The sequence below is a fragment of the Zonotrichia leucophrys genome, chromosome 12 (genome assembly GCF_028769735.1).
Source record: "Zonotrichia leucophrys gambelii isolate GWCS_2022_RI chromosome 12, RI_Zleu_2.0, whole genome shotgun sequence".
In the NCBI taxonomy this organism is placed as follows: Eukaryota; Metazoa; Chordata; class Aves; order Passeriformes; family Passerellidae; genus Zonotrichia; species Zonotrichia leucophrys.
In genome coordinates this window covers 14284942-14306260 of record NC_088182.1, presented here as the reverse complement: position 1 = coordinate 14306260, position 21319 = coordinate 14284942, and the positions used below count along the sequence as shown (strand labels likewise).

The window sequence follows — 21319 nt, the reverse complement described above, 5'->3', positions numbered from 1 at the left end:
CCTAATCGTTGGAACTTAGTTTGTCAGTTTATACCAAGCTGGAATTTAGCTGGCAGGATAATTGGATCTCCTAGAAAAATGTCATATTAAGTAGGAATTATGGATAATGCCCCTGCAAAATTAGTTAATGGAAAAAACGTTTAATTGCTGCTTGAGTAATATCGATCAAATGCAGTTATTCTACCTATGCATTTCTGTATTAGATACCAGGGAACCTGCACAATACAGGCACTTGTGCTTGCTCAGCAGCAAAAATTCACACTTCTCCCTGCTGAGGGCCCTGAGCTTTCTGTGGGCCCCGACCTTGAGTTTATCCCAGCTCCTCTGGAAGGTGCCTCCATAAGCAGCTCCCCAAACTCTGTGCTGCTCTCTGGGTCCCTAATGAAGCCGTGGGGCAGCACAAGCACCAGCAGAGCCCCAGTTGATGACCAGCTGTCAGCTGGACCCCAAGCCATGCTTTCTGCCCTCTGAGCCCGTGGTCAGGCTGGGGTCCAGCTGTGATTGCCCAGCCCACCCTCCAGCATGCTCACTGAATGATGTCAAAAACCCCAGCAAAGTCCAGGCAGTTCACATCTGCTGCTTTCCACCTTCCCCACAGCCTCTTGTCTCAGCCCAGAGGGCAGCTGTAATTGTCATCCTGTGACTGATTAAGATTCCTGGCTCTTTCTCCTCTTATGTTATTTCCAGCTGAGGAGCTCATAATTTTCTGCTATTAATCCCAAAGACCATGACCTTGTATTTCGCAGCACTGAATTTCAACCCCTTTCTACTATTCCAGTCCTCAAGGCTCGCAGCTTTTCATCTTCTCTAGAATACTGTGATCCTTCCCTGGATTTTAAATGACTCTCATCTTTGATGGCAAGTTGACTCAGAATAGGGAGCTTGAGAAATTACAGCATGAAAGGAAGTAAACTTGGCATGGGCTTGGCTTCAGGGTAGTAGTGTTCTGTGTTGAGCTACAGAAGAATTTTTAGTGAAAAATTTTTCTTCCTTGCAATCCCCAGAGCATGGGAAAATCATTTCCAAAAGATATATAGGGAGTGAAGGGAGTGTGACCTAGAAAAACTAGTAAGATGCATATGTCAAATCCAGTTAATTTTTTTTTGCTAATGATACTGATCTATATATATAAAATGCTGAATAGAACACTTATCTTCCCTGTGTTTGGCCTTAAGCCACATTCCCCATCAAAGGCAGAGAGACCCTGTTGACACTTTCCTGGTGAGTAAATCAGTCATGAGAGCAACATATTTCTTTTCCAAGCAACATATAGAAAGCCATGTACTGGAAACTAGGACTCCTGGCTTTCCCAGAGCTCAGCATATTCTTAAAACAAAGGTATCCAGGCTCCATCCTACCTTCTCCCTTGCCTGCCTAGCAAACCCTGTGGACTCATCATACTGCTGCTGACCACCCTGATACTTTTTCCCACTTTTGGATGCAGTGAGAGGGGGCAAAGGGCCCCTCACCCCGTCCCTGCACACCCACTCGTGCACTGGACCCTTCATAGCTGCCCATCCTTGCTGCAGACATTTTCTCTTTTGCCAGATGTGAATGAGGCAGTGCAGTAATTTTATGCAAATCCATGTGCAGATTAAAAAATTAATCAAATTCTGAAATTTTCATTTAAAGAGATTAGTCTTGAAAAATCCCCCATCTAATCCTCCCAGAATAGTCACTTGGAACAAGCCTTCAGTGCGTTGTTTCCCTCCTGGGTTTAGTGCATCTCCTGGAAAATTTTCTTGTAATGCTTTTGGGACCATGTGGAGCAGCAAGCCTGGGTTTGAGCAGGGCTCACCAGGCGAATTAAAGTTGATATATCAAATGATAGAGGAGATGTGTCAGTAAGTGGGAACGGGGGAGTTTAAGGCAGTAAAATCTCCACTTTGTTGTACTTCATAGGTAAATTCCCCTGGTGATGCAGGAGGAATGGAAGCAGGGAGCCTTGGTGAGCCTGTCAGTAATTTACATGCTGAGAGGCCAGAAAAAAGTCACGCAGCAAGAAAAACGAGGAACAAGAGACACTGCTAAAACTTGCTGTGTCTGGGAGTTTACTGCTGTAATCTGTCTCTTAAAGCTTGAGCTCAAAATTATCCTCCAACAACTGGGGTTTGATCCAGTGCTATCTCAAATATTTTCCTAGCCCCTCGGAGATTTTGAAGCTGACCCTGTAGAAGGTGTGCCAGCCACCAGTCCTGGAGGAAATCCAGAGGCATCCTGACAGCATTGAAACTAAAGTAACTTAGGTCCCTGTTCTCAGTTAAATCATGTATTCTGGCACAGCATCCTCTGATCTCACAGCACCTGAAATGCGCAGGATGTCTGTGTGGTTGGGTTGGCCTGCAATAAGCTCAATTGCCCCAAGTTCAAAAAAACCACAAGCCCAAGATGCAAATCCTTGAACAAACCTCCAACCACAGCACCTGGAACAGCTCAGCTCTGCCCAGTGATGGCAGACTGGCCCCTAGAAAGGAGTAAAGGAGTATTTTTCTAGCTTTCAAGTACCTGCCATGGAGTGAGGTGCTGGCTCATTTTTCTCACTGCATGGGCATGGCCAGCTCATTTGTTCACTGTTTTCTTCCCCAGTGTGCCTCCAAGTTTATGGCTCAGACTCTGCCCTGCTATGTCCATGCTTTTGGTCTCTTGCCACCATCCAATTTACTTGGCAGCTTTACCACATTTCTGCCCCTACTGCTGGATTCTTTCTGTCTCCCTCTGACTTTGGCTCCTTGCCTGCAGAATTGCTTTAATTAAAAAGTTAATGAAAGGTAATGCAAACGAGCGTTTTGCCTGTATTTTATCACAGTCCAGCTCCTTCCCCTCCCTCTTTCCCAGAGAAGGTGAAAATGAGAAGCTGGGGTTTTGCTGCATTTTGGTGTGAGAGCTAACAGTGGAAATTTCTACAGGCTTAGGAGGAGCCCTCTGAAGAAAGGGCTTATAATGGTGTGTGTAGATTATTATAAGTGCGTAGATTATTCATGAATGAAAGCTGAGGAAGTTTTCATTTAAAGGGGATTAATCTAAACCCCTTACAATCCTCCAGCTCTCTTTGGAACAGGCAATTCTTAGCATCATTTTCATCCTAAGCTTAGTACAAACTTACAGAAAACTTTTCAAAAGACTATATCCCAACTCCACATTATCCCAGCTTGGGACAAAGAGAAGGTGTGAAACCTGAACCTTGTGCCTGTAGCTTGTCACCTTATATCCATACAGAAGAGGGCTCATTCATCCTTAAGTGATTTTCCTGAGAAACTGGGAAACTAAGATTAGTGCATGAAGTAATATGAGTCACATCATCAGCCCCTTCTCCCAGCCCAGATTCCTCACAGCCAGCAGTGGGAAGAGGAAAAGGCAGGGATGTGAGGGTGTAATTTCCCCTCGTGCAATATGTAGCAGTTAACAGGCAATTACACCACTTCTAAACCCACCATCTGGGGAGGGAGCATGAGAGCTGCCATTTGGGTTATTTTTCTTTCCACTACTGCCTGTGTTTTGGGGTGATATTCAGTTCTCTTGATCTTGTTTTTAAAGCCTTAGTAAAATGAGTAGGAGTTTTATTTTTTGTTAATATCTACAGTGGATTTCATAGCACTGATTTATAGCTGTTCCCTGATGACATTTAGTACCCAGTGCCTCAGACTGTATAAATAAATTACATAAAAAGGGATTTGTGGTATCATTAGCAGCACCCCCATTCCAAGGGGAGTCTCCAGTGAGCCTGTGTGTCTAATCAGAGCTGACAAGGAGCAGAGTCACACACTGAGACATCCAAAGCAAATGGATCTGTGCCAAATACAGCTCTCTGTTGCACTGGTATAACGTTGGATAACCTCAGAGCACTAGGGGGTTTTACACTGTATTTACTCTGCCTTTACACCTGTGCTCTGAGATCAGTGCCAGGCAGTGAACTCCAAAATCCTGAGATGCAGTAGAAAGGCACTTGCTGGCTTCCACAGGCTCTGGATCAGGCCTCGATGGTTAAAATATAATCTGAGTTCAGAGTGCAGAAAACAGATTACATGCCTGCTATTGTACTGAAATGCTTTCCAGAGTAAGCATTAGCAGTATGTACACAAGTGCCAGATGAATTAAGCTGGCATTTAGTTTTTCCACCTCCAGTAGGAGAGGACTGCCTTTAAAGAACTCCTGCCTGCTGTGTGGTGTCTGGAGCTGGAGCTGCCAGGAGGGCACGTGTGACAGAGCCACGGCTGCAGGTCTGCATGTGCTGTATTTCCCCTGCAGGTCTGCTTGTGCTCCGTTTCCCCTGCAGGTCTGCTTGTGCTCCATTTCCCTGGGCTTCAGGGTCAGCGGCGCGCAGAGACATCAAGGCAGAGACAAAGCCTGTTAAAAACTTTGGGGCTTTATTTTCTTAAACTCCCCTGCCTCCCTTTAAGCTTTTGTTCTCCAGCCTTTCCTGCAAACCTGTATTGCAGCTTAGACGAGGTGACCTGGGGTGTGATGCACCTCTGCTTTGTAGCACCTTCCTCTGATTGCACAGTGCCCGCGGCCAGGTGAATCAGAGACCTGCTGGGAGCAGAGATGCTTGTCTCAGTTCCTGAGAGGTGCAGGGCTGACCTCCCTGCAGCCAGCACAGTTACTCTGGCCCTCACTGGAGTGGGGTCAGTGGTTTCAACTGCTGGCAGCATCAGCTGCCATGAAGTTTAAGAATCTAGTAACAAAGTGGTCAGGGCACCCTGTCTTTTGTTCTCCTGTCTCCTCGTGGTTGAAAAGCCAGTCCTGACAGCACCTAAAGGGAGTACACAAAGGTAGTTAATCTGCCTTGGCTTTTGGCTTTAAAATCTGTTCTCCTAAGCAATGAATCGTTTACTGCTAGCCTTGTTCTTAAGGGTCTTTCCCCACTTCCTGGGGTTCTTTCTCTGACAAACTTTTGATTCTCTTTACAGCCTTACCTACAAGTCCCTTGTCCCAATATTTCAGAGTGTTCCCAGGTTTCAATGCCTGAGAAGGTGTATAGAGGTTTTCTCTGTAGATCTTTTGGGTCCCTGCAGCAAAGTAAGGCAGATTTAGACCCAGAGGAACTGTTGAAAAGCTTGTCCAGCTTAATGATTAACACCTTGCAATGCTAGGGAGTGTCAGGACAAAGAGACCTCTGGACTCCTGAGCTCTCCTAAAAGAAGCCCTTGCACAAAACACATCCCTTTACTTGTGAGAGAGGATTAACTCACTCTCAGGGAATTTCAATGGGTCTGTGATCAAGTGTGTTGCCCTGGCTGCTTCAGCCTCCTGGCACCCTGCCTTAAATGCCATGAGCAGGAGAGATGCAGATCACAAGGATCTTTGATCCTCAGAAACCAGCAGTGAACTTGCTGCCAGTTAACAGAAGGAAGGAGAAATGCTGGGAGGGAATAGATGTGTGTGTGCTGGCAGGGGCCACCTTTCCTCTGTCAAGACAAGTATCTGCCCTTGAGCAGCTGAGATTTTTTGGTCCATGCACAGATCTGTTGCAGATAATGCTAATGCTCAGTGGAGAGCAGCTCAAATGGGCTTTCACAGACACAGCTTTCACAGACACTTTGCCTGGATATGAACTCTTATTTGGGCTCTAAATGTGATTTTAATGGATAATGAGGAGTAAAAGAGAAAGGTAAATTAAGCCTTGTGTTAATTTGCTGTTTGGTGAGGAAACCTCATTACTGGTCTCTGTGTGGCCACCAGCAGCAAGGGATGGGGCAGCCAGCAAGGCTGTTGTTTCTCCTCAGTCCGTGTCTGATGCTGCAGGGACACATGGGGCAATGCACAGCCAGAGGATGACATCAGCATTTGGCTGGCATGGGGAAGGGAGTTAATGTAGTGAAAAGCTGTTCCACCCAGATGCCCTGCTCTCTCCAGGACAGAGAGCAGCTTCCACAGTTTGGAAATGTGTCAAACGCTAAACAAATAGAAATGATGGCTTGCCAGTGGCAAATCTACAGTGATGGAGGAGCTGGCTGGCAGAGCTCACCTTCCCTGCAGGAGGTGATGAGATTGCAGGGGAATCACAAGCTGACAGATAGTTTGAATGTGACACTGTCCTTCCCTTCCTCCTGCCTGGGGAAAAGTTAGAAAATGCTGCTTGTATGACACCTTAATCTAGGAGAAACAGGAGCTAGAGTTCCACAGTTCATGTTTTGACCTCTCTGTTCTTTCTGTGACAGCCCTGTCTCTTCTACTAGCCAAAGTGTTCACTTTCCCTTGCAGGTCGGAGGCTGCTGGCTGTTTCAGCCCTTGGTGCCTTGCCAGCGGTGGCAGGAGTGCAGAAGCCCACCCCACAAGGCAGAGGGGCTCAGCCCTGGCAGCCTGTGCCCCATGTCCCTCCGCGAGCACGCGCTGTCCCTGTTCCGCGGCGCCCTGGGCACCGTCCGCCCCGCTCCCATGCTGAGGAGGGCTCTGAAGCTCCAGGGAGATGGGAGCCCTCAGCTGCTGGTCAAGGGCCAGGCCTTTCCACTGAAGAGGGACCACCTGTACCTGGTGGGTTTTGGAAAAGCTGTGCTGGGGATGGCTGCAGCAGCAGAAGAGATCCTGGGAGAGCACCTCACTCGGGGGATTATCAATGTGCCACTGGGGATCCAGGAGAGCCTGCAGCGAGCAGGAATGCAGTAAGGACTGTTTCTGGGCAGTTTTGGGGAGCAGGGAGGAGGGGTATAAGCTGCGATATTTTTCTCTGTGGGATATTGCTATGAACATCTTAAGTCCTTCTGAGCTGCCCACCCCATCCACCCCACTGTTCTCATCTTCAACCACCATCACATCCCAGTGACACCAGTAATGCAGCTCACCTCTTGTGCTGGGTGTGCTGCCTCTCTGGCTGTGGGGAAGAGACACTCAGCAAAGGCTTTGTGTCCTGGTCACTCCCTGTATGCCACTGGTACCCCAGGCACCTGCAGGTGACAGCCTGGCTGCCTGTGTGGGTGCACAGATCCGTGGTGTAATTGCCTCTCTTACCTCACCAGGGAGATGCTGCTGAAGCCACACAGCAGAATCCAGGTCATCGAAGGTGCCAAGAACAACCTCCCAGATGCAGAGGCTCTGAAGGGAGCAGTTGCCATCCAGGAGCTGGCTGAGGGTCTGACTGCAGATGACCTGCTCCTTGTGCTCATCTCAGGTAGTGTGGGGATCCCAGGGAGTGGGATCTGCTGAGGCCCCCAGCTGCCTGCCCACCCCTGACCCTGCAGCAAGGGAGTGCTGTGCTGTGCCAGCCCCTTCAGCACAGACACTTGCACCTCTGATTTTCCCTCTGCCTTCTGCCGTCCTTCCTCCAGGCACGCAGCAAGGGAGAGCACAGGGCTTCCTGCTGCTCACTCCCAGCACTGGAAAGAGGCTGAGCTGCACAGGCTGGGTCCTGCAGCTGTGCCACCACAGAGAAGTGGCACCTCTGAGCACAGCCTGGCAGCTGTTCCCACCTCTTGGCAAGGAGACACTTTCTTCCTGCCCCCTCCTTACCTTTGGGGACGCAGACTTGGAGAAGCAAGCACCTGGTAGATTTGCATGCTCCGCCTTTGTGCAGGAGCGTGAGTCTGAAAGCTGAGCTCTGGGACTGACCTTTCCCAGGGCTTGGCTCCTTCCCAGCTAGTGGAAATGAGGCCTCCAGGTAGCACACAGTAAGCTGCATGCCTTGCAGGGGCAGCCCTGCACACCCCCAGGGCTGGCTGGTGGCCCCCAGGCTGTCCCCAGATCCAGGGCTGTGCAAGAAGATGCATCAGAGGGATGCAGTGACATCACCTCATCTTGAGCTCAGTGGCAGAAGCATGCAGGGGCTTGGAGCAGCTCTGCAGAAAGGCCTTGTTCTCCTCTGCTCAGTGTTTATTCCTCTGTGGATGTTGCAGCCTGATCCAGTACAGAGAGAGCAGTGCCATTAGGCAAACACCCAAGTGACTGGAAGCTAGCTGTGCTTTCTGGGGATTCCCCTGGGCTTCCTCCTGTCTTTTGGCTCCAGGGATCTCCAAGAGACTCCTCAGCCCTTCAAGGAGCCTGAACAGGATCTCCCCGTGGCTGTGACTCCCTGTGCATGTGCACTCCCACACAGCAGCCGGTCCCCAACTGCTCCTGCCTCTCAGCTAGATCCCTGGCTATTGACTGAAACACAGGCATTTGCATTTGTTTTTCTTGCTCATCATGTTTTATTGATGCTGATTTGTCTCAAACCTCTGAGCAGGCTTTGCATTTTGACAGTAGCATTCAGCTGTACTTCTGTGCACGTTCACTCTGTGCACAGACCTCACTCTTTTCTCCTCTGTATTTTCAATCCATTCCACTTTTCCATTAGAACCTTTCCTTCTTTTCCACATTTCCAATGCCTGCTTGTGTCAGACAGAATTCCCAGCAGTGAAGCTATCACCCTGGACTCAGAGTGTTCTTTGTCCTTTGCATTACTGTCCCCCCTTTTCTCTCCTCCCAGGCCTAGATGAGTGCAGTTCAGCAGTTTCCAATCTTGCTGCATCCCTAGCCAGTGTTTTTACACACTGTCCTGGATAAATGGAGCACTAAAGCAGGCATGTGTGTCCCCATGTGGCCAGCACTGGCTGCTGTGTGAGCCATGGAGGCCATGGCTCCATGCTCACCCAGCCAGGTGACCCCTGAGTATCAGTCTGAGGAGCCAGCTGCAGCCCAGTGCAGAGGTGAGGGTGGGTGCTGTCTCTCTTCTGTCACCCCCACCACACTGCAGGCCTGTGGTGCCCCCATGCAGCCAGGCTCACACTGCCTGGGTGAAGTGTAGCTGACTGCAGAGAGTGCAGCACAGCAGTGATTCAAACCCACCATTGAGGATGACTGAATTCCCCAGAGGTGTTAGCTTAGGTCCCCAACCGCCTCTGCCTTCCCTCCAGACACCTGTGAGGGAAAAGGCTAAAGCCTTGCTCTCCTTTGTCCTCCTTCTCCTGCTATCCTGATGTCCTTGCCATCTCTTCTGCATCCTAGGGGGTGGATCAGCCCTCCTGCCTGCTCCCATCCCTCCCATCCTGCTGGAGGAGAAGGAGAAGCTCACAAAGCTGTTGGCTTCCCGAGGAGCTGCCATACAGGAGCTGAACATCGTCCGGAAGACTCTGTCTGTGCTGAAGGGTGGAGGGCTGGCCCAGCTGGCACATCCTGCTCGGGTAACCAAGGGAAAGCCCCTGTCTGCCCAGACATCACCCATCTACCCTCAAAACAGAGGTTTAAATCAGCTTGCCAGGTTTTTGTCCATACTGAGTGAACAGCTTTGCACACTGTTTTGGGGCTCCCTGGCTGAGATTTCACTTTGGACCAAAACTCTCAGGGAGACAGAGCTGGGAGAGTGGGAATTCAGACTTGGGAAACATCAGCCATCCCATCATGCCACTCTGCAGACCCCAGTCCACAGCCAGCAGGCACTTCCAAGTGTTGGTGCTTCAGCACAGTGCTTTCAAGGCTGGCCCTGACCCTTGGCTCCCCTGGGAGCTGTTCTCAGCGTGTCCCATTGCTGAACCACACGAGGTTGGGCCTGACAAGTGCAGTGTCACAGGTTACATCTTCCAGCATGACAGTCCAGCTTCAAAGGGGACTGTAAATCTGTGGGTTTGAGAAGGGCAAGGTGACACTCACAGGTCCATAAATTGACAATGGGTGAAGACCTACCCTGTTTCCATCTGCTTTGATGTGGGGATGGAACTCAGAGCAGTGCTTATGCCATGGCTCATTTGTGGTCACCTGTCTTTGCCTCCTGCAATAATCTGTGGGCATTTCTTTCCACAGGTGGTGAGTCTCATCCTGTCTGATGTGATAGGTGACCCCCTGGACATCATAGCGAGTGGGCCCACTGCTCCCAGCTCCCACAGTGTCCAAGACTGCCTTCAGATACTCACCAAATACAACCTGCTGCACAGCCTGCCCAAGTCAGTGGAAATGGTTCTCTCCAGCTCTCCCACCAAGCCCACTGCTCCAGAAAACTACTCCCACGTTTCCAACATCATCCTTGGCTCCAACAGGCTGGCTCTGGAGGAGGCCAGGCGCCAGGCTGAGGGCCTGGGCTATGCAGCCCTGGTGCTGAGTGCAGCAGTGCAGGGGGAAGTGGGCCATGTTGCCACCCTGTACTGCCAGCTGATCCAGCTGCTCTGCCTGGGCTTCAGCAGCCTCGCAGAAGGGCCCCTGGGGGACGAGCTGAGGGGCAATCTCCTGCAGCTGGCAGCAGAGCTGCAGATCCCAGGCTTGCACCTGGAGGAGTTCCTACAGGCCCTGAGAGGATTGGGGCCCGACAGACCAGTCTGCATCCTGGCTGGTGGAGAAACCACAGTCCAGCTCCAAGGAACAGGAAAGGGAGGGAGAAACCAGGAGCTGGCCCTGCGTGTGGGGCTGGGGCTGCACAGGGCCCAGGCCACAGGAGCCAGCAGCCCCCAAGGGAGGTGTGAGATCCTCTTCCTCAGTGGGGGAACAGACGGGCAGGATGGGCCAACGGAGGCAGCAGGAGCCTTCTGCAGCCCAGGGCTGGTGGCTGAGGCACTTCAGGAGGGCCTGGATGTGGAGGCCTTTCTCAGGAACAACGACTCCTACACGTTCTTCAGCCAGTTTCAAGGTGGGCATCACCTCCTGGTGACAGGCTTGACAGGCACCAATGTCATGGACATCCAGGCCATTTTAATTAGAGCCACGGAGAGATCATGAGAGCTCCCTCTGCAGACACCCAGATGCACTTAATTAGGAGCAGGAGTAAATGAAAGCACCAATGCTGTGGACAAATGCAAACTACTTAAATTAGGGCTCACTGTTGAGGCTGCCAGTGTCTTTGACAGAAAGAATCCACTAATTAGATACATCAGTGGACATCCACAGCAAAAACAAGCACTTGTAATTGGTGGGATCAGAGGAAGGTAAGAGGTCACATTACAGACAAGGAAACTGGATTTAAGGCTTGTGACTGCTCCAGCTATGGTTAATTTAAGAGATGTAGGGAAGTTGAGGCCATTTGCAGGGCTACCATGGAGAGCCCTTGCTGCACTGTTGCACTTGTGGTGCTCCCAGCTAAGAGCAGCTCAGCAGTGGGGTTTTAGGGGTCGACTGGAGCAAATTACAGCAAGGCCTGCTCACATGAAGCATGGAGCTGCTGGGGGGATGTGCTGGGAAGGGGACACCCAGCACCTGCTCCACAAGCCAGCACAGTGCCCTGCAGCTCTTCCCACAGCAGGGTACTGAGATGACAAGAGACCCCAGGCCCAGCAGGATGCACAGCAGGAGTGTGGCTAAGAAGCACATTGGCACAGAGAAGTTCTTGATACTGGCTGGGTGACACAAGCAGTGCACAGTGACAAAGAGGACGACATACCTTCACTGTACAGTGTAAGGATGGGGATGAATGAAGCGCAGTGACAAGCCATCTGTGTGGAGTCCTCCTCCAGCCTCCTTTCCTCCACAGCAACATCTTCCCTGCTGGTCCCTGTTGGGAGAGCCTGTGTGCCAGCAGCTTGTATGCTATGAGCTTTCATGGTGTTGTTTTCCAGCTGTAGAAAACTGTCGTGCATCCAGCCTGAGCCACTGACCTTTCCTCTGCACTGAGGCAGAAGTTGCTGTCATTCTGATTAACTCTGCTAATTCCACAGAACAAAAGACAAGGAAACCTTCGTGCTCAGCTCTCCTGACCCATACTGCTGAGCTGATCAAAGGGCAGATCTGCCAGAGCTGTGCTCTGACAGGAAGCTGCTCCCCCCACATGCACGAGGACACAGTTTTTGTCACCTACTGCAGTGTGGTATGCGGGAGAGCAGAGATGAGCTCGGTTTCCCAGGACAGGGAGCTCACAGTGGGGCTGGATTTCAGGAGGGCTTTGCCTGCAGCAACAGGCACACTGACGGTTTGGCTGGGTATTCAAAGGGCTTTAGCTCAGCAGCCAGGATGACCCAGCACGTCCAACTCCTTTTGAATATCCGTCTGTTTGTTACAGAGCCTAAGTGGGAGCTGAGCTCCTTTGAAAATCCAGCTCTAATGTAATAGGACACGCTTGACTCAGACTCTTTCCAGACAGCCCGACCTACTCCGTGTGCCTGATCTCATCTCGTGACATAAATACACCCTTGTGCCAACAGCCTGTGGTGTCTCACTGAACAGTCACTTGTTCTGCACCCCACTTCAAGGTGGATCAGAGGGTGGGGTTTTGTGGAGGATGCAAAACCTCCTATTTTGGTTTTGAAGCCAGTATCTAACAAGTAGGGATATCAGCAGGACCATCGTGGGGCCTGCTGTCGATGCCAGGCTGGCAGCTGGACATTCTGGGCTACAGCCCAGGCTCAGAATAAGGCACAACCCTGGGAATTTCAAAACCCCACTCTTGCCCGGTGGTTTAAACTCATCCATGCATCTCATTTGTCCTCAGAGTCTGAAGGTCTTTTGTAACATGCCTGAACTTGCTCACAGTGGCAAACAGCTCTGAGATCTGCTGGGGAAAATCTGCCAAGCATTACAGAGCTCACTGTGCCCCCTGTAATGTCAGGGGTGGTTGTGCAGGAGAAGCTGCTTTGTGCCCTGTGTTTTTCTCCAGAGGTCGCTGGCAGGTCGCCTGCTCCGTGCCCAGCAGGGCAGCTCCACGGGGCACTAACACGGGCAGCCACACAGCCACAGGTGTGGGCTGCAGCCAGGACAGCTGGGTGAGGCTGGCTCCACACTGCTGGGTGCTCCCTGGGCCATTCTGCTGGCTCCACACTGCTGGGTGCTCCCTGGGCCATTCTGCTGGCTCCACACTGCTGGGTGCTCCCTGGGCCACTCTGCTGGCTCCACACTGCTGGGTGCTCCCTGGGCCATTCTGCTCCAGCAGAATGCAGAGCGACTCCCTTTCAGGCTGGGGTGCCTGGCAGAAGGGTCACTTCAGCAGCAGACCAGTGTGCCAGCCTGGGCACACTGCCACCACTGCCACAGGGCCACCACAACCCCCTGCCCACAGCTCTGCCACACTGCTGAACACCACCCTGGACTTGGAGCTGCTGCTTGTGCTGCCTCCCAGTCAATTCCAGAGGACCTTGGGCTAGTGCTGGCTGGCTTCTCCTGGGAAATGCCTGCTCCAGGTAGCCCCAGCAGTGTCCTTGCTTCCTGAATGGTGGCTTTTCATAACGATTAAAGAGTGTGTGTTGGGGAGGAGAGAAGTCTAATAAAAGCTTTGTTGAAAGGATGGAGCTGTTTGAAGTGCATTTCCCATCTACCTTTGCTTGGCTGCCATATATGGATTTTTGTTCTTGTCCTTTCTTTCCTAATGAGGAGATGACAGGCCAGGGGGAGGTTCAGCAAGAACACCCAGGCTACAGAAATACTTCTCTGATGCTTCTGCCTGGATAACTCAAAGCTCCATTTCCAAGGAGTTGCTTTAGTGGACCCTGTGCAACTTCTGCCTAGGGACAAAAGGAGCACTGGAGTGTGCTCAGCCCTCCCAGACAAAGCAGCATCTTATTCCTCTGGACAGTGCTCAGCAGGGAATTGTCTGCTATCACTCCAGCCCAAGGCCAGCTCCCTCTGACCTGCAGTGCCTTCACAAAAGGTCAAAAGGCCCCATGCATGAGCCAACATACCTTTGGGCCCCACTGGCCAGGTTTAACAGGATTTGTGAGATAACACAAATCTTAAGACACGAGAGAGAGCATCGCTTACCTGCCTGGTAATGATTTGCCTCTGGGCTGGCAGGGCTTGGCAGGAGCAATGACTTTCCCATTGGGAACTCAAGTGAGTCACCACAGCTGAGCAGGCTTTGCAGCTTGTCCTGGATGGGATATTGCCCTCATGAGAGTAAAGCTGTGCAAATGAAGACACCAGAGTGTGGCTGCAGTCACACTGAGCAGCCCCAGTGTGTGGGCTGTGCTGGGACCAGCTCTGTGCCACCCTGGCTCTGGTGCTTGTGCCTAAGGAGAAAAGTCACAGAGAGAGTGAGGACAGTAACAGACACAGGGACTTGATGCTCACAGTCCCTTCCCTTTTTATCAGAAAAGCAAAACTTTCTACACCAGCCAGCCTTCAGGAAGGAGCCAGGTGGGTGAAGATAGCCAGCAGCTCCCCAGCCATATCCCTACACATGGGCAGGGGACTGTGGGTGGGGAAAACGTGCTCAGATGCTGTGTGGGGAGCAGGTGAACAAAGTCTGGGTGTGTTCAGGGTTGATTTGCTCTCCCAGGTCGGCAGCTCGTAGCCAAACAGGGCTAACGGCCGGGGGAAGTAACAGCGTTATTAACAGCACGAGCTTCTGGCAGTAAATTAAAAATCTTGGCTGCCGCCCTTGGCTCTGCTCTTGCCTCTTAGAAGACATTAATATCACAGCTCCCCAGCATTCCCATTATCACTTCATTAAGGATCCAATAATGATAAATGTGGATGGTTTTATTTTGCACAGAGCCTGATTAATGGCCAATAATTCACTAGGTGTTAATGGGGCCCTTCCTTTATGGAGGCATTGGAAGGGGCTGCCTTTCATCTCCTCCACAAGCCACAATTTTCACCATTTTCGCTAATGTGACAGATATAACACAAACCTTGAAAGAGTGGCTGAGGCCTCTTGAGAAACCTTGAAGAGCATCGTGCCTGGGGCAGCCCTTGCTGTCGTGGCCATTCCTCAGCATCTTTTTCCTCTTCCTCCTCCCCTGTGCTGCTGGCAGTGCCTGCATGTCCCAGGACAGTCGGGGACAAAAGCAGAGCAGCAGATTCCCCAGGGATCAGCCCACCAGTGCAGTCACTGGGGCTCTCCACAGCAGATGTGGTGCAGAACCAGGCCCACCCTTGCAAGGGGCTGCAGTGCAAGGAGTGGGCTTGTGCCGGCCTCACCCCAAAGCAGCCTGGCACCCCTCATCTGCATCCCAAGAGTGCTGGAGAGCCTGGGGTGCAGGATGAGCTCAGGCTGAGGCCAGCAGTCCCCCTCCAGCCCCTGAGGACAGCTCTGGTGGCTCCTCTGAGGCCGGCTCCCGTGGCACAGGGGCTGCTCTCTGCCGCAGGAGCCCGGCGTAGTGCACGGCTTCAATCCCTATATGAAGTGGGATGTATAATCACATAGGAATAAAAAGCCATACAAGACAGCAGGCTGGGAGATGCTCCGTGCTGGAGGATGATGGGACAGTCCCTCTGCCCGGGCTGCCACGGCCCTGCTGGGATGGAGCCGGACCCCAGGGAGCCCCAGGATCCCCCCAGCCCCTGCATGGGGTCTGTGGGGACACACAGGAGCCCTGCATCAAGCAGAGGAGAGAGGCGATGTGTCAGCCAGGAGAAGGCTTGGGAGGCCCCAAAGCTGCTGCAGAGGGAGCCCCAGGAGGTGCCAGCACTTGCTCCCAGCTCTCCCAGCTAAGAAGGGCCTCCCATCCCAACTCCCTGATAGGGGCTGCGACAAGACTTGCTCTGTGCAGCACCCAGACCTCCTTCCCTCTCACAGTGCCCATGTGGGAGCACCACCCTGCAGGAGCTCCTCCAGCTGGGAACCCTCTGCTTGTACCACCACTGTCCCCCAAGGCTTTACCAGCACCACCAAGGCAGTGGGCACCGCAACCCTCCAGCCCCACCAAGGCAGTGGGTACCACAACCCTCCAGTCCCACCAAGGCAGTGGGCACCACAACCCTCCAGCACCATCACAAACACCTGGTGAGGGGAGAAAAAGGAGCCAGCCTCCTCCCTGTGGCAGTCAGAGCATCCTTCTCCATCTTACCAGGGAGAGGAGCCCAGCAGCTGGAGCGAGCAGTTGCAGGGAGCTGTCAGCACCCAGCTGTCAGATCCCAAATCCCCTGGCAGCCCATTAGGAGCAGCTCCTGGCTGCCTGCAGGAGCTCTTGACAGGGGACCAGGCACTAACATGGATCCTCCTCTAAGGAGGTGGATGTGGGTGGAGGGAAAGCAGGGAGCTGTTCCTCAGTGAACACTCAGAGAGCAGCACTGGCACAACCAGGGCAGGGAGCCCACCCAGGCAGTGCTGGGGATGAAGCCAAGGGTGGCCAGCAGAAAGGGCTGTTTGTGCCACCTCCTCTCCCCCTGCCTTTCTGCTCACATCCCAGCAGCGATTCTGGCATCCACGGGATGGCAGAGCTGGAGCAGTGCCTGGGGCAGGAGAGAATGGGTGCTGGGTGCAGGCTCATGCAGTGCAGCCCAGACTGAGAAGGGAAGGGTCTTCTAGCTAAAAAAAAAAAAAAAAAAAAAAAGAAAAAAAAAACCCAAACCAAACAAAAAAACCCAACAAACAAAACCAAGACAGACAAATAAAAACTCCACACCAACCTCCCCCGCAAAAAAAACCGAACAACAAAACCCCCCCAGCAAAGTGGCAATACACTCTCTGGTTGCCACACAGCACTAAAAAACTCTTTTTGCTGGCCCAAGATAGCACAGCCAGCCAGCAGCCTCCAGCTGAGCACTATGGTGTTGTCTTAAGCAGCTCCAGAGGGGCTGAGCCATCCCAGAACCATCACCCCGGGCTCCCCTTAAGCCAGCAGGAGGAATTCCAAGCCTCAGACTGCCTTTCCATGCCACAGGATAGCACTGGGAACATCCACACTCTTCAAAACACTGCCAGAAGCCTTCCTCCACCCCAGTGCCCAGGTTTCTCCAGGGGCTGGGGCTGTGCAGAAGGGTGGGCTCTGACCATCATCCCTCGTGGGATGTCCCTGCCCACACTGGATGGGCAGAGTCCTGAGGCAAGGCTCTCCACATGTCCCCTCCCTGGGCAGTGTAGGCAGAGGGCTGCCAGACCCCAAGGAAGGGGGATCCATCCCCACAGAAGCTTTTATCAGTGCAAAACCTGGGGGGTTTGGCTTTCCACGTCAGAATTCCAAGGCTGTCACCAAGAGCTGTGAAGAGGTGAGCATCAAACCACATCTGTGCCACTTTTTGGGAGGATGGAGAGGATGGAGAGGGGGACAGCCCTGGCTTTCCCTCGGCCAGGCTGTGCCACGGAATTTGCCACATTAGGCACCGTGACTCTTTCAAAAGCACAAATCCCACAGTTTGAGGGGCTTGGCCCAGCCAAAATCCCCAGCAAAACCCAGACAGGAACGGAACGGTGCCGGGCATTGGGGTGGCAGGGAAGGGACACTCCCAGGGACCCAACACCGGAGGGCAGCGCCGGGTCCCGATCGCTCCTTCACTGCTCCAGAGCGAGTCGGCAATTACGGGATCATCAGCTGATGAATTGTAGGAAAAGATGCGTTTGTGAATCACCGCACCCCGGCTGGGTACGAACACTGCCAGCGCTGTATTTGGGAGCAATTACTCTCCCCGAGCATGTGAATCATTAGGTATAATTACCCTAATAAATAAAAGGAAGATAACTCCAGTCTCTAGCCTAATCTAGAACAAGCGATTTTCGAGGAGAGCTGTATGAAATAAAAGCAGGAGCACAAGGCAGAGGGAAAGCAGGGAGAGGAGAGCTTCAAAACCTGGATGTGCTGTTAATCCTTCCCACAGGAACCAAAGTGGAGTCTCTCCCACAGGTCCTCACTGGAGTTTGGTGGCAGAGAATTTGCCATAGAGGGCTCCGTTTGGATGCAGCAGGGTTGTCCCTTCCCAAGGCAGCATCCCACCGGAGCACAACTTCTCTCGGCAAAAGTTTCCCTGCTACAAAAATGCAAACAGGTTAAAAAAAAAAAGCCAAACAGATTTATTTTGGAGACGATGGGGGAGCAACAGTAACTCAGTCTAATGAAACCGCTTTGCTTTTCCCCTGGGAAACACCAGCATGAAAAAAAAAAGAAAAAAACAACAAAACTCTAAGCCCACCCCACTCAAAGTTGACATTTTGAAACGAAGCAGCAATTTTCTTCTCCACTTAAAATGTCATCACAGACTTTTGCTGTAAAAAAAAGCAGCTTTCCCTGAGTGACATTTTGAGGGGAAATGTTGACTTAAAACCAGAAGGAAACCCCCAGTCCATGCAATGAAATGTTTCGAGCTGAAGTGAGACTCCTTGCAGGGAAATTGATATTTTTTGCAGGAAAAAAACAAAAAAACCCCACCCCCAGCTACACATATTTAGCGGTTTGAATTTCCCACAGGAAAAACCCATTCTCAAGGAGGCAAGACTTTGGGAAAGGATGGAGCAACATCACTACTACTGTTCTGGAAGAAACAGCAAACAGCATCCCTGATTCTGGGCAAGTTTCCTCAAAAGCTTTGCAAAAAACCAGTAGTAGAGTCTGTTTGTCCCAGCAGGTGCCAGGCAGGTGGAGCTGGCTCTGTCCTGTCCCTGCAAGATGCCAGTGCAGGAGCAGTGGGGAAGATGCCAAGGCCAGGGGGTGCTGGCACTGGACTGGGGAGCCCTGGTGAGCAATAGCAGGGTTTATCCCACAGCCTTTGAGGGAGAAATTGGATTTAGGCTGTGACTCATGGGAATCCTGCTTGTTCCCAAGGGAGAAAGAGGATTGTGGCTCACTCCTCCTGTGCTTGCAAGAGGGGCTGGGCTCTGCCCAGAGATGCTCCAGGAGATGGGGCCGGGCCTGCACTCTCCTCTTAGGTGGGGTTTGACCAGGAACAATCTGTGCTCAGGCTCTCCCTGGGGCCACGGTTATTGCTGCCTGGGTTCTGTTTTTTTTAATAAACCTGTAATATGAGAAGCCTGCCCAGGAGAGCACAGGGATTATTGGCAAATATCAGTTCCCATTTGCCAGGCTTGGAGGGGCTTTAGCCACATGGATTAGCCAGGAACAGAGGGAGGGACACAAAGCACCGGGATGGGACAGAGCAGAACTGACTCCTTTGAACGCAGGGCTGCAGCAAAATCCTGCAGACAAGGATCCTCCAGCCTCCAAAGGAAAGGCCTGGGTGGGAAGGGCTGTGGAATCCTAATTAGCTTTTTGATATTAATGACTTGGCACAGAAGCAAACAAGGCAGTAACAGTGCCTGGCACAGCTCCTACTGCCACATCCCAGTCCCAGCACTGGGCAGCCTGCACGAGGGGCTTGGTGGCAGAGCCAGGGACGTGGGGACCCAAAGAAACAGCAGCAGAGGGGGCACATGCCACTGTGGGACAGGAACTGCTCTGGGATGATGGCACAGGGAGGATGCAAAGCATGCAGGATGTGAGGGTACATAGCAGGACATGCTGTGGTTTCTGCCACCATCACCAGGACATGCCACCACTTGCACAGGGCCACCTCCCCTGCCAGGGCTTTCTGCAAGGCCAAGGCTGAGTCACTTCATCCCAGCAGCCCAAGGGCAGGGCACCCATCACCAGCTGTGCCAACAGGTGCCTGCTGGCTTGGAAACACAAGGTGTGCAAATAAGTCTTTGTGTTGGACATCTGTGTCTAATCCCCTTTTAGGGGCTCCAAAAGCTTTTGGGGCACCCAGCAGGCAAACCAAGAGGAGCCATGGGGCGCAGGCCAAGGGCCCATGCCAGGGTGCTGGCGACACTCTGTTATATTCACGAGAGCTGTTAATTTTTAAATGCTGCAGGGCAGGGAGGGGATGAGCCTCCCTCTTGCCCAGGAACACTCAGTGACCAACAACTTCTTGTGTCAGCTGCTCAAGGAAGCAAAGGGCTCCCCACACATCCCCTCCAGCACTCTGGGTGCAAACCTAAGAGCCACCCACCAGCAGCTGCTGGATGCACAACCCAGCCACAGTCCCACCACCCCTGAGCTCAGTGTGATGCCAAAAACAAGCAACACAAGCACTTCTGTGCTGAGGCATCACTTCAGACACAGCTTTTGAGTCCAGCTCACCTCTCCCCTGCCTATACCAGAATATCCAGCAACAAGCCCAGCCTGGGAGGACACAAAGTCTACCCCAATACCTGACTAACTTAACTCGACTTATCAACACAGCCCCACAAACAACACCACACCCTCCCCTTTACTGCTTTAACCTCTTATAAACCCTCCTGGAAAGGCAGGAATCGCTGTGTGCTGTGCTGAGCCACCAGAAGTTGATTAAGCCGTAATTAATTGCATTAAGGTCAGCCAATGTACTCTGTTGAGGAAGAAAGCCAATAATTAAACTCCACGTGTGGTGTGCTTCTGCCATTAGCTCCCCAGGCTGCGGCGGCGGCGTTGGGCTCGGCGGGTCACAGCCAGCGCCGCTCGCCAGCACATGGCCCTGGCACTCGGGGAATAATGAAGTGCTGGGCATAAAACCATCAGCACTTGAGCGGCCGGGTGACACAGCCCACCCAGCAGGGCTGGGGACGCAGGGGGACACGGGGAGCATCCTCTGCAGGGCACCCAGAGCAGGAGGTGGTGTGCCCGGCTGGCTGAGCCTTTCCCGGCAGGGCTGGGGCTGGCACGGGCCCTGCCCGGGAGGGAAAGGCTCGGGGAAGGCGACAATGGGGTTTTGTGTGGTCCCGACAGGAGCACCTGCCCCGCGCTGGGAGCCGGCCAGGGGCACCATATGGAGGGGAGCTGGCCCTGGCTCGGGGCCAGGCCGGGTGGGACACAGCCCCGAGCCCGGGATGGGACCCTGGGAGCCACCGCCCCTCCAGCCTGGCAATGAGACCAGGGGCACAGAGATGGTGGGCACCAGGTGGGTGTGAGCGCCGGTTTGGTCATGGCCACGCCAGCCCCAGGTGTGACACGGCCTGAGACACTGCAGGGGAGCCACAGAGGAGTCCAGCCTTGAGGAAAAGCCTTGCCTTGCCCTGGGGCTGGGCAGCAGAGCAGGGAGTGACCGAGGGATGGGCAATGGGGTCCCGGCAGCTGGGGACAGGAAGGAGTGCAGGGCACTGGGGGCTCTGCCCCGTCAATCCCGCCCTGGCAGCAAGCTCATTTAAGGCTTTTCTTTGCTCCCAGCTGAAAAAATAAAGGCCAAGGTAATCTGCCTGCCTGTCCCTCTTTGTCTCGGGGATAATAGCAGTCAGCGCAGTGTGGAGCCCCCCAGGGCTTTGCAGATTAGAGCTTTCAGAGATGTCTACAGTGAGTGCCTGGACAAAAACGAGAGGTGGTGGAGTAGAGCAGGACGAAGGGGACCTCACAAGGTCACCCACTCCCTGCCTGACAGACATCTCCCCTCTCCGTCCCCTGCCAGTGGCCAGGTGGGTGATGGGATGGTGGCCAGCAGATGGGACAGTGGCACAGTGCTCCTCTGGGCCTCCCAGCTCCAAAGGCTGACCTTTCTGAGGGCAGAGTTATAATTATGTCACAGCAGCTTTTTGTTTTGTAATTTACATTTTGATGATTCTGATTGTTACACATCTGAACTGGGGATGGAAATAGAGACAAAACCGCGTAACCTGCCACAGAAACCACAACAGTGTGAGCTGCTGCTCCTGTACTCACAAGGACTTCTCTGCAGGCCACCTACAGAGCCAAAATGACTGGCTGGAGACATGGGAATCGCCGTGCAGGGCTGAGCTGCAGCTGGCTTTTCAATAACTCAAAGGGTCAAGACACCAGAGAAAAAATCCCAAACCAGTTCCCCTATTTCTCATGAGTTTTGT

General features: G+C 52.7%; 1 protein-coding gene and 1 long non-coding RNA gene across 5 annotated transcripts in view; one reads left to right on the top strand and one right to left on the bottom strand.

The window, feature by feature from the left end:
* GLYCTK (glycerate kinase) overlaps window positions 1-13281 on the top strand; it is a 15681-nt gene extending 2400 nt beyond the window's left edge. For all 3 annotated transcript variants that reach the window (XM_064724098.1, XM_064724099.1, XM_064724097.1), the window contains 4 exons: window positions 6202-6599; window positions 6954-7105; window positions 8917-9092; window positions 9709-13281. In XM_064724098.1, the coding sequence (XP_064580168.1) occupies window positions 6310-6599; window positions 6954-7105; window positions 8917-9092; window positions 9709-10614 (1524 nt within the window). In that variant the 5' untranslated portion in view covers window positions 6202-6309 and the 3' untranslated portion in view covers window positions 10615-13281. The remainder of the gene's footprint in view (window positions 1-6201; window positions 6600-6953; window positions 7106-8916; window positions 9093-9708) is intronic.
* Window positions 10520-21319, bottom strand: LOC135453263 (uncharacterized). Of its 2 annotated transcripts, none has more exons than XR_010441819.1 (3): window positions 13579-21319; window positions 11273-11383; window positions 10520-10623 (listed from the first exon to the last, which is right to left on the bottom strand). It is a non-coding gene; the product is annotated as an uncharacterized LOC135453263 (long non-coding RNA). The 2 variants fall into 2 exon arrangements; XR_010441818.1 differs by having other exon boundaries at window positions 10565-10678.